This window comes from Brassica napus, chromosome C5 (genome assembly GCF_020379485.1).
Source record: "Brassica napus cultivar Da-Ae chromosome C5, Da-Ae, whole genome shotgun sequence".
Lineage (NCBI taxonomy): Eukaryota > Viridiplantae > Streptophyta > Magnoliopsida > Brassicales > Brassicaceae > Brassica > Brassica napus.
In genome coordinates, this window is record NC_063448.1 from 22767477 (window position 1) to 22781213 (window position 13737).

The following is a 13737-nucleotide window of genomic DNA, read 5'->3' on the forward strand; positions in this document are numbered from 1 at the left end:
CCCCGGATGGGAGGTGCAACCCACGGATGGATCCTCTCCCGGGTATTCAAATGGACCATAAGCATGGGCCCATATCCGCGTGGCCACATGTGGAGCTAATAATTTCGCACTAGAGGGGAGTCGATCCCTGGCCTAGACCAACAGGGCAATTCCTCCTCTAGTGGAAACCACCACGATGTGGTTGTTTATATGTGGTTTTAGGTGCGGTAATGTGTCCGTCTTATCGTGTACCTACTTGAGCGTTTTAGGATGTTTGGTGTTTTCCGTGTTTTTGAAGTGTTTGCGGATATGATACCCGACTGTCTTTTTTTATAAGCGTGCATACGTTCACGCGGGGCACGGTGAGTGAACTCAATGGATGCACCTCACGGTGAGGGTGTCGTTTCACCAAGACACTTATTAGAAATGCTGAAAGAAACCGGTTATGCCTGGCCAGGCGCTGATATATATCTTGTTGTAATCAAAAGAATATCTCGTGGAGCGTGTAGTTGGGAAATAGAGTTACAATTTTAGTTCATATAGCGAAAGTTTGAAAAAATTAAGCTCAGCGAGCATGTGCTAAATTGAGAGCATGAGCTTGATGCATGTTAGCTCTAGTGAGCATGGACTCGGACACGAGCGAGAGCTCGATGAGTGTAATTTCAAGTGAGTGTGTGCTCATGTGATATAAACAGATTGAGAGCGTAAACTCGTTGATCGTGAGGCTGATTTGAGAGTGGGAGCTTGGTGAACACGGTATCGGCGTGAACCAAGTGAGCTTGGTGAATATGTTGCTCGGACTCTATTTTCTAGTCTTGATTAGGGATTGTTGTTGTATTTTTGTCGACCAAAAATAGTGTCTCAGCTTCATGACAAACCCATGAATGTTCCTTCATTTAATATGAATCCGAGGTGATATGATCCAGGTGGTGATATGATCTAAGGTGCTGGCATTATGACCTCGATATGCGGCCTGATGAATTCGATTAATAGAGAGCATCTAATATTTCTGGCAACGATGCTTTCTGTCGTTATACTCCACTGTCGGATTCATGCTCGAAACTCTTCTTCAGGTTCATGTTCTTGTTATGCCTTTGGCTTCTTGTACTTTGTAGTCGTATGGCTTTGATGAATCGTTATGTTAGAAAACGAAGGATTTGCTCAAAAGTGTTCCAAACCTTCCGAGTCCTATTCTTAATAAAGTTACTTCTTTTCCACAATTTTGATGTTTTGATTCATGTGTTACTTTAGAACCCTCTACTCCTGCCAATGGTTAGGCTGCTTCCATGTTGTATGTGAGCGTCAGATTTAGCACGAATGAATGTCTCTGACTTTCTCTTATGAATATTCTTTAGAATGACTGCTTTTTATTTTAGTGGAGCATGGCTTGTAGGAATTTATGGACGAGCTGTTATATGTGGCGAGTGAGCTGAGAGCTCGGGGAATTCTGAATTGGCAAGAGAGATTACTTCTACGGTTTCCTTGGTGTGGAATGATTTACCATAATCATTAATGAAGAACTTCAAGATGTGATTTTGGTGATGTCATTGCTGTTGACGAACAAAGAGGATGGTGATTTGAGATTTTATTTAGACCTCGGTAAATGGATTCTTTGTCGTGTTGCCGGGTTTTTTCTTACCTCCACGTCATTGAGCTCTTGTGAAATGTTGGGCAAGATATGGGCTTTTGTTTTAAATAACAAACGGGCTTCCTTGACTTCAGTGTGATTTTTGCTTGTTTATGACAACAAGATTGACGAGCTTGATAATCTTGATGACCATCAAAGTCTTGGTTTGAGTGCTGGTCGTCAACATCCAATTTTCTGTTTCTTCCAATGTCTCCCTCTCCAGACGTGTTTTTGTTTCAGTCATTGTCATGTGCGTATTTGTGTTTCACATAGGATCTTTAGAGGGATATTTTTTGAATATATTCTTTCTTCTAGCGCCAAATGATGAATCATAAAATTCACAGAAATAAGGTTAGGATTTTTGGTTGATTGTATGACAAAAAAGCCTCGCTAGGTTCCTTGACCTCCATTCTGCACTGATTATTCTATTTCCTTGTAATGAGAGGTCCCTTGAACTTCATGACATATTGATTGCGTTGTGTCTTCAAGATAAAAGGTCTATAATCTCCCTCCAAGGAAAAATATTATATGAGCCGGTCATTGATGAGGTGAGATATATTATGAGATGTGCCTTTGGAAAAGGCTGCGTACGTATCCTTATCTGGATCAAGCCTACGTACGTAGTTCTTAGGTAAATTTTTATGTGTGGTACCAGGTGTGACTGTCCGAGGGAGCTCCTTGTTTAGCTAGTCATCTTAGTCTCTCTTCTAGCTAGGAGCTATAAGAAACGTCTCTTATTTAGGTAGGGTTTTAGATCTCTTTAGTAGCTAGGCAGCTAGGAGAAAGACTTCTTCTTGAGATAGAATTTTAGATCTCTCTTGTAGCTAGACATCTAGGAAAGAGATCTCTTCTTGAAATAGGCCTCTAGATCTCTATTGTAGCTAGGAGAAAGATATTTTCTTGAGATAGACTTCTAAAAATCAATTATATCTAGGCAGCTAGGAGAGAGATTTCTTCTTGAGATAGAATTTTAGATCTCTCTTATATCTAGACAGTTAGGAGATATATCTTTTTGAGATAGGCTTCTAGATCTCTCTTATAGCTAGGCATTCAATTAGATTTCAGTATTTCAGGTTATTGTGTTATCAGGTCGTCGGATCGTCAGATCTCCAAGGTGTCAAGTCAGCTAGGCGGTTTAACAGCTAGGCAGTTTCGTAACTAGTTAACTAGGCAGCTTAACAACTAGGAGCTCAGAGTTGGAAGCCTATGAATTAGGGAACAATAAGCTAAATAATTACAATCATAGATAAAAGATATAGAAAGATGTGAAGAATTAATATATGACTTCACTTTGATGATACGTATGTGGATCTTATGTTGGAATATAAGATAAAAGAGTTGAATTTTCTTCGTATATTTATTTTCTTCTTTTTTGAATATGTTTTCCTTGTTATAAATCAATTGATGGATGTCTATAACCGGCCTGGTCCATAACCGGCTCATACAATTTGAGAGAGAGACGGCCCAACCCTAGAGAGAGAGAGGCGGCCGTGACCTTAGGAGAGAGAGAGAGAGAGGCGGCTTATGCTTTGGAGAAAAGGAAACTCTATTTCTTTTTCTATGTATTAGTAGTTTTCCTTATCTTAATTGATTTAGGTTTTGGATACTTTCCTTTTTACTTATCTTGTAATCCCCTATATAAAGGGAACACTTATTCATTAATGAAACACAGAAACATTCAGCTCTAAGTCTAGTGTTTTACAACACGTTATCAGCACGAGTCTCTAAACTCCCTGAGAAAATCAAAAACCCCTTAAACCTAAAACCTAGCCGGCGACCTTGAACCCTAACCCGACGAATCCTAATCTGTTCTTGCAAGCGTTCCAGCTTGTGTTCATCCGATCAGCTCCAGCCCTAAGGTGTTTCTGATACAAGACGAACACAGCCTCAGCTCCATCCATTCTCAGCTTGCATCTCGGACAGCTACAGCTCGCGTTCCCCGATCAGCCAGCTCGCGACCCAACAGAGATCAGCTCGCGCGACTTCAACTCTAGCTCGTTCCAGCTCGCGTCCGTTCGAGGTTCTCTTGGTGGTCCGGTTTCTACAATCTGCATGAGAGTTAGGTTGATAGATTACTCTGATTCTGAAACCCTAAAATATAGCTGCATATTACCAACCTTGAAATTGGTAAACCCTAATTGATATGCAACTGAATGATAAGATTGAATGCATCTAAATTGATTATCCTTGTTTGCATTATATTCTGTTGTGGTCGTGTGATTTTGCTATGAACCATACCGAACGGTCGTGTGGCCTAACCATTCCGATGCATTGTTCATACTCGCGGCCTTGTTCCCTTGATAGATCACATTGTTTGCATCATGTGATTGAAAGCCGTGTGGCTTAATGCATCATAGCTTGGCCGTGTGGCCTTGAGAGACACCATATCTGAATGGTCATGTGACCTTGCTTGCATATCTCATGAACCGATCTCTAGGATCGTTGTATCACATTACATGGCCGTGTGGCCTAAGCATCACATATAGACCTAGCATTCTCGACTTGTTTCGCACCATGATCGAGTAGTAAAGTGTTTTGGTCGAGAGACTTATGAAATCATATGCACTGATTATTTTGAATTGGTTGCATCCTAAATCATGAATTGATTGATAATATGGTTTCAGATGCCGAAATATGAGCCTTTGGATTATGCCATTCTAAATCCCTCTGGAGAAAATTATCTAGAATGGGCAATGAACACTTCAGTTGTCCTGAAATCAAGAGGACTCGGAAGGAGTATCATTCAGGGTAACTATGCAACTGGAAGTGAAAAGTATAGGGCCATAACAATTATGCGCCATCATCTCACTGAGGATCTAAGAAATCAGTACCTAAGTATTGAGAATCCTTGTGACCTTTGGACAAAATTAAAATCTAGATACACAATGGTGTTATTACCAAAGGTCAGGCATGAATGGATGAGTCTCAGATTCCAGGACTTTGAGTCTGTGGATGAATATCATTTTGCTTTGTCCAAAATCGTTTACAAACTGAGACAATGTGGTGAAGTGGTAACAGAGGAGGATTTACTGGAAAAGACCTTCCTCACAGCCGGTCCAAGAGATCTATTGTTACAACATATCTAGAGAGAAAAAGGTTTCACCACCTATAATGATCTGCTCTCATGCCTAACTGAGCAGAGTAATCAGTTGCTAAAAAGAAATAGTGAGATGAGATATTCTGAAGCAAATAAGACTGATGTGGATCAGGATGAATCCAAGGCAGCCGTGTCCAATGTAACTGATGGTGTGGCCGGCATGTCTATTGAATAAAGAAAGATCTTGACATGCTAATTGTGTTTTAAGTATTTGATTTGTGTTTTGCTTTAAACCTAATTGTCATTCACGATTTTATATATAATAATAGAATTGATTTTAGTTCATTACTATTATATCTTGTCTGATCTTACTTGATAATGTGAATGATTGATAAAGAAATCGCCTAAAAGGCATTATGATACGGTATAGTAGCCTAGTAAGAAATCTATGGCTAAGGCATTGCCTAAAGGGCATTATATACACCCAAGAATATATGACCCATTGAGTTAATATGGTTTCCAAATAGAAACAATGGGCAAAAGGAAACAAGTTCCTTCAGATTAAAGAAAGAAAGAAAATGCCTAAGACCCTTTAAGAAAGTGGTCAAGACTATACCTATGTAATCTACTGATCAAAACTATGCTAAAGATCAGTATGATAAGAGGCAAGAGCCGTGGTGATCATACTGATATATCCCACGAAAATTATACACTTTATGGCAAGACCAGATTAGCCATCCTAGTCTAAACTTGATGCAAAGATTGATATTGAGAAGGCAAAAAGAGTTATCTCATAAGATCTCACGTTGTGAAACATGTACACAAAGGAAAACTCATTAGGCTTTATTGTCCTAAGCATCACGAAATTATAGTATGTTCATGTGGGGGAGAGAGGATAAACCCGTGATACATGATCAATACTACAAATTCGTGAACCATGGTCTATGACCATGATATAAACGGCTTGGCCGTGCAGTCCATTACTTATAAGGATCATACATCCATCCTAAAGCTTAGGGACATCATGGATTTACATGTATATAAAGTAAAAATATATCAGGCCATATAAGTGATCATAGATATTTTCATCTCAGATTGAATACGGGTCGTAAACCAGACATACACCATCTTAAGAGACTTTGAATAAACCACCACAAACATATGTGCCGTCTAAGATGGAACCTCAGAAGAGGGATTGGGAATATATGTTGGATAAGAGTATGACTTTCTCCCACGACTTCTAAGAGACCTTGAGCCAAATATGGGTAATCAGAAAGTGGCCAGGTACATGGATTGCATGATCAATGAATCTGACTATCCAATATTAAAAGGAGAAAGCTATAAGCTGGTAAAGAGTAAAGAATGATAAGAAACAGAATGGTATCAACCATCATTGTCTTGGCAAAGATCCTCGGATTAGAATTATAGACATCCAAAGAAAGAAAAGATTATACATAGCTAGCTAATCGAGATGCAAGACACTGACCCGAAAAGAAAAGAAAAGAATGACTAAGTCATAACCAGCTTAGCACCAAACGAAATCTGATGTCCTAGAAAGAGACACAGTCAAGTTGTAACAGAGTCTATACAAGATAGACCAAAGTGTTCCATAAGATAAGGAACCTCAGAAAGAAAAAGGTGCATAGAATACAAATCCGAGGTCATAAGGAAACCAGACCAGACATTGAGAAAAGGCTGCGCAGCTAAACATCTAAGGTACCAAACCATGTAGCTTGGGACGCCAAGCTGCTAGGTAACAAAGGTCTTGGATAATGAAATCTCAAATCGATTAGATCATATCTGGAACACAATGGAACCATATATATGTGTCGACACATAAAGATATATTTGTACATAAGAGAGTAGCACTTGAACATAAAGATATAAACGAGGATCAGAACCCACGAAAGAGTACTCATAAAGAATAAATATTAGATTGAAAAGATAAACGTGGGGTTTAAAGTATCTATAGAGAAAGATAGGCGTATTGGCCACATACATATATACAGAAACGTCATCTGATATAAACCAGTGAAATAGATGGGTCTTGTGAGGTAAAAGAAACCGTGAGATATGGTACATGATCACGAGGTCTAAAGGTGTTCATGTTTCCTACTAACAGCATTCAATCATAGCTTGTTACACAAGGATACTCACAGAGACCATGGAACAGATTATAAGGAGATAAACTCCTATGTGGTGGATGCTGCTACACAATTTCGAAATTGACAAAGGTCTGGTCATAAGAAAGAAATTAGATTGACATATAAAGATGTAGTAAGCAGCATATGGATCACTGGATAAAGGACATCATTGTTCCTAAGCTGTTCATGGACTGAAACAAAGCAGCTGCATATAGTATATAATACTAGTAAAGGAGTTCTATAAGAACGATCAATAATTAAGTCCATATGTAAACTAATAAAGAAATTCGAATTCCTTGTTTTATACTAAACCAACCTAAAGAGAGGTTAAAAGGTTTATACAGATCTGTGACACTAGCATGGACCGACTAGATTGTAGTACGGGCTAGTGGAAAAGAAAGATCAGCCCAAAGAAAGGTAATTCGGATTGCCTCAGCTTGCTACCTCGGATAGCATGTTCTCCGGATAGACCAATCCAACATCAGATCCCTTAGATAAGGATCCGGCATAGAAGAACAGTCTGCTGCTGCTGTGAGGCTGAGAGGAGACATTTAATCTATCATTCTCGATCGGATACCAATAGGTTGCAGTCCATAAGAATGTGTGATCGAAGTCCATGACCTAATATATATTCATTGTGTGATATGATCCACAGCAACAGAGGTCATGAGACGACATCAATATAAGGATAGGACTGCAATGAAAAACGAATATGGCATTGCCTAAGGCAATAGAGATCGATGACCACATGTGAGATTTATGAGTGTATTTGGCCATAGTTAGATAAGATTGTAAAATTCATTACAACAATGATCATTGATCAAGTCATGATCTTGGACACTCATGAGACAAGTTATGAACATGTATAAAAGAAGTATATGACTCAACATGGATCGATCAGATTAGTGCATAGTCGATGGTAGTATAGAGAAAACTCATACAGTCCGTTACCTATCAATCAACATTTTAACATCTTCATAGGCGGCTAATAGCCAAAGAGAGTATCCGTGAGGATGTTTTTGGTCGAGGACCATAGTCCTACATGTCTGACCAAAGTATAGAGTGGTCGACAGCAAAGGTTCACTTCTTGACCATGTACACACGATGTCAGAAGACATGAGAAAAGACCGGAAAGATCAAAATGGTCCAATTACGGTTCAGTAATAAACTTGGCCGATTTGATTACTCCCTTCCTTCACGTCCAGGAAAGATCACGCATCAGATGCGTAGACTACAGAACCTACACTGAGGTTCACATAAGGGGGAGCAGTACGTGTTGTACTCTTTTTCCTTCATCATGGTTTTGTCCCACTGAGTTTTTCATGATAAGGTTTTAATGAGGCAACATTAAGCGTATTACAATCCCTGAATGGTTATGACATCCAAGGGGGAGTGTTATAAATCAATTGATGGATGTCCATAACTGTCCCGATCCATAACCGGCCCATACACTTAGAGAGAGAGAGACGGCCCAACCCTAGAGAGAGAGAGAGAGGCGGTCGTGACCTTAGGGGAGAGAGAGAGAGACGGCTTATGCTTTGGAGAAAAGAAAACTCTATTTCCTTTTCCTTGTAATTGTTATCTTTCCATTATTATGTATTAGTAGTTTTCATAATCCTAGTTGGTTTAGATTTTGGATACTTTCCTTTTTACTTATCTTGTAATCCCCTATATAAAGGGAACACTTATTCATTAATGAAACACAGAAGCAGCTCTAAATTTAGTGTTTTACAACATTACTTTCATAAAATATCACACTCTACCTAGGTAGTTATCCTCATTTTATATATAATTTTAGGTGAAAACAAAATCATTTATAGCCATTAAATATAATAAATGATTGTATTAATGATCATTAAAGATTATTGACCAAGAGCATTGAGCCATTGACCATTGACAAAGACTCTTGACTAAAATTTGGTCAAGGTTTTGACTTGACTTTTCATGGACTCTATGTGGTATGTGTCCTTTGTTTTTAATGGGCTTCTGGAAATCGCTAAATTTTGGATAGTCGGATCAGATTACATTTTAGACTGGGGATGGAGATGAAACCGAACTCCAGCACAAAATCTAAAGATTTACTCGGTTGATCCAAACCCAATCCATACCGCTTTTCCGAGACTGGGTTTCGTTCAATTTATTGGATTATGTCGATTTGCCCATACTAGTTTTTACACATCCGAATAACTAATGTAAAATTGTATTTTTCTTGAATTATAAGAATCACAAAGGTTATATCATATGGACAACACTAATAAAAAAACCTTCGATAATTTTGTTGCCTACTCTTTAGGCCTAAACCTCGGAAGCCGTATTTTAACATAGTTTGATAATTGATAGTAACGCCCCAATAGCCAATACATCACATTAACTAACTGAAATAGTTTAGTTGACTGATAATATAAAATGAATATATGCAGTAATTTCTTTAAATCAAAATTAACATATTGGTCACCATATATACACATATGAGTGAGTGTTTACGTGGTTAGACACTGATACCATTCCTCTACCAAAACGTCTTCACCTTTTCAACTCTTCATCTTCATCTTCATCTTCTTTCTCTTCTCATTCGAAATAACATCTACAAATTAAATAAACAAATAATATCAAAACACAAAGAGAGAAAAATGAGTGATGTTCGAGTAAACGCAGATCAACAAGAAGAAGGAGAACAACAACAAAACCTGGTCAAAGCACCGGTCAAGCGATCCCTCGGCCTCCTCATCACCACTTACGGCTGCCTCTTCGTCGGCTCCATCGCCTCGAGCCTCCTCGCGAAATACTACTTCGTCCACGGTGGCTCGAGCCGGTGGGTCTCCACGTGGGTCCAATCCGCCGGATTCCCACTCCTCCTCGGGCTTATCTACTTCCCTCGCTTCGTCTTCAAAACAACTAAGCGCCGTCCCTTCACGCGCTTCACACACCGCCATCTCCTCTTCTCCGTCGTAATCGGACTCATCCTCGGTTTCAACAACTTCCTCTTCTCATGGGGTACCTCGTACCTCCCAGTGTCCACATCATCACTTCTCCTCTCGACACAACTCATCTTCACTCTGATCTTGTCCGTGATCATAGTGAAACAGAAAGTCACTTTCTCAAATCTCAATTGTGTTGTTCTCTTAACGTTAAGCTCTGTTTTATTAGCTCTCGGTTCGAGCCAAGATAAACCGGCCGGTTTAACTAAAACCAAATATTTCATCGGGTTTTTATCCACGATCGGAGCCGGTTTACTCTTCGCGCTCTACCTGCCCGTGACGGAGAGGGTCTACAGGTCCGTTTATTGCTACGCGATGGTCATGGAGATGCAACTGGTTATGGAATTTTCTGCCACGGTTTTCGCCACAATCGGTATGGCTTTCGACGGCGGGTTTAAAGAAATGGTTAAGGAAGCGAACCAAGTTTTCACTAAAGGACCGACGGTTTACTGGACAGTGGCGATTTTAGCGAATGTGGTGACATGGCAGCTCTGTTTCGCGGCCACGTCAGGGATGGTTTATTTGACGTCTGGTATCACCGGAGGTATCTGCATGACGGCGTTACTAGCTATGAATGTGATTGGAGGTGTGGTGATGTACGGCGATGCGTTCGGCGGCGTGAAGATTGTGTCGACGGTGCTATGTGTTTGGGGATTCTCGTCTTATGTATATGGGATTTACGTGAAGATGAAGAAGGATGAGGAGAAGGAGGAGGAGGAGGAGGAGGAGGGACACACCGGTATGAAGACGGTGGAAGACGGGGGAGAGTTAGAGTTGGAGATGGGTATGATTAAAGATGACGTGGCGGCAGCGGATGAAAGGGTTTGATGATATGTGTGATTGAGATAGTCGTTATGATTTTTAGGAAGTCAAATAAAAAGTAATATATTTTATAATTTTTTACATCTAGAGACATTTTCTCACATTCAAATTACACTACAAGACACTTATCACTTGAGACACACTTTCTTTTGTCAAAAAGACTCTTATGACCATAAACTAAAGAAAATCTGTCTTCTCTTCTTATTTCATTTTATTATTTTTCGTATTATACTTTATGTATTTATTTACTTTTATCTCAAGTTCTAAAATATATTAAACAAAAATAATTGTCATAATAAACTACTAGAGCTTGACCCGTGCACCCGCACGGGTGTTTGTTTTAATGTAATAGATATATGAAATTTTTACAATATATTTAATATGTCTGTATAGATGTTTGTTCGATTTGTAATATATAACATTTATGATAGGTCGATGGTTTTTAATTGTTTATAATTTTTTGGTTTCTCATATTGCGGTTGGATATAAAACCGTTAAAGTGATATCTTATATAACATATTCGTCAATTAATAATGTTTAATTACAGTAACATTTTTAATGTATTTATTTTATTAATTAAAGCACCAATTATTATATTTATGTATATTAATAAATCTATCTTTTGAAAATAAAATATTTTATGTCAAATAAAATGTACTAATGTTTTATTAAGATAGATAGAAAATGTAAAATATTTTATTTGTTTTGTTTAGATGAGATTTAGGTATTTAAGAAAATGATGTATACATCCTATTCAAATACTCAACTATTAAAATTTTCCCAATATGGATGGTAACTAATTTTACAAATAATTTTTTTATTATTATATTGAAGGGAATGTATTCTGGATATCCTATGAATATTCTAACTTTTTAGTAGCACATATTTAAATATGGATGTAATTAAGACCGATTTTTTTGATGAGAAATAATAACATACTATCCAAATCGTTGTTACCCAAACCGTAATTGTTTTGTCAACTTACCAAAACCGTATATATTTATCTTTTATAGAAAAGAAACAGTAAAATATAGCAATTATATAAGACTGAAATTAATTAATAAAATATATTAACTTCTTGATATATTATTAATATCTTTATAACCACAGAAATGTCTATAAATTGTGTATGTATTTTTCGCAACTAATTTCTTAACATATAATAGCTTATTTCCGCAAATAAGACTCAAAAACTACGAAATTCAAAAAGTCTTACAAAGTTATAATGTATACTTTGTAAATATATGTTTTGCATATATCAAATTGGGTTAAGATTAGAACAAAATTGATAAATATTAAATTAAACCGGATTAAACCATCTTAGCTATAAACAGGTCTACATGAGTGATATAGATGGTTTCATTGTCCAAATGTGAAATAGTCAGAATACTAATTTTTTTGTAAAACAAATGAAGGCTTTTTGTGTCAAATAAATTTTAACCGGTTTGTATATGCGTTTACGTGAGATAGCTATTGTTATGTGATAAACAAATATTCACTTTCTAAAATAAATACTATAAATGAGAATATATGCTTTCAATCAACGTTTCCTTTAATAATTAACCAAATGATAGTTGTTAGTTTAATTAATAGGGTACAAATATTGTTTCGAAATAATAGCTCTAGATTAAATGTTAGTGGCATTCAATGGTAATTATTTAGAAAAAGCTAGGGTTAAGTACTAAATGTACTTCAACTTTAATAGTTTAGATATATAAAATTCTTTATCTTTTAAGATCCATGTTCATATATATATTATATATATTAATGTGTAAACAAAATGTGGACGTGGACATGAAAGCGTGGATAACAAAATTATAAATTAGTTGTGGACATGAACATCTTAACAGAATTATAAACTAGTTGTGGACATGGACAATATTAATTCGATTTCATTCATCATCTCGGGATCTAAATTCAATTCTAATCAAAATTACATTCATCCACATCATGACAAAGCGCAAATTCCTTAGAGCAGAAATCTCTGACATGCAAGATCTATTACTCTCCGACAAAAGGTAAACGCTTCTTCGATATCATCTCTTTCTCATCTTGATTGAAGTTTAACTGCAGATAATTTATCAATTGAGCTGAAGAAGCTAAGTGTTTGTATTGGAGATAACATAGTTGGTGTCCACGTTTTATGGTATAATTTTAGTAACATGAGTATATGTCCACGTATTGTTGTATAGTTTTATGGAATCAAAACAGAGAGTTTGTCCACTTATCTACTATAAACACATTAACATCACATATCCACACATTACTCATCACTCATCCACACATCACCCGTCCACAAATCACCCAACCACACATCACTCGTCCACAAATCACATATCCACAACTGTCCTTTCCATTAAGGACAAAATTGTCCACAATCTGTTGCTGGCCCACAACAAAGTGTGTCACATGTAAGAAGTGTCTGTAGTTGTAATAGAAAGTCAAAAAATATCTCTTAGTGTAATCAACTCTATCTTTTATGTGTTCTTTCTTTTTCTTCTCAACTTTTATTTTTATTTTTAGGTAATGCATCTGCTTTTTTTGTTTTTGTTTTTAGGGTTCCCCCCCCCCCCCCCCCCCCCCCCCTTTTGGTTATATTTATGAATTATCTAACAATGAATACTGATTATGTAATCATGTAAGTGGGTTTCAATGTCGGTCAATAGTCATATCTATATCTATTGTATGAAATTACGCATTATTATTCCCATTTAGTAATAATAAATTTAATAAAAGGTTCATTTGACAGACCAAAAAACAAGTAGCTAAGCAAAAATCAAGATCTTAATTTGACTTTCACTACTCGGATTTTATTACAAACAGGTGTTTTCCTGTACCATGTGCAGTAAAAAAATTTAAAATATTTTTTAACAGATAAATTTAAATTATATTTTAAAATAAAATTTTATTAATATTGTAAATTTTCTGTAATTTATATATTTGAAATTATAATATTAGATAGATTAAATTATATTTCAAAATTTATAATGACATATGTGAATATATTTATTTTAATGATGATTTATGAGTTATTTCCATATTCTAAATTTTTTTCCAAAAATATAAATTAACATTAAATGTAATATATGAGTTATTACCATATTTTAAAAAGTTTACAAAAAATATAAAATTAAATTAAATGCAATTGTC

The 13737-nt window shown here is 36.6% G+C and overlaps 1 protein-coding gene across 1 annotated transcript; it reads left to right on the forward strand.

Moving 5' to 3' along the window:
- The first annotated feature begins 9075 nt into the window (after positions 1-9075).
- LOC106409442 (probable purine permease 4) lies at positions 9076-10796 on the forward strand. Its single transcript, XM_013850080.3, has one exon. It carries the CDS (start codon positions 9418-9420, stop codon positions 10591-10593), a length of 1176 nt encoding a protein of 391 aa, XP_013705534.2. The 5' UTR covers positions 9076-9417; the 3' UTR covers positions 10594-10796.
- The last annotated feature ends 2941 nt before the right edge of the window (positions 10797-13737 follow it).

Bases quoted from the DNA above. Each gene is read 5' to 3' on its own strand.
- LOC106409442 (XM_013850080.3), top strand. From the start codon at position 9,418: ATGAGTGATGTTCGAGTAAACGCAGATCAACAAGAAGAAGGAGAACAA.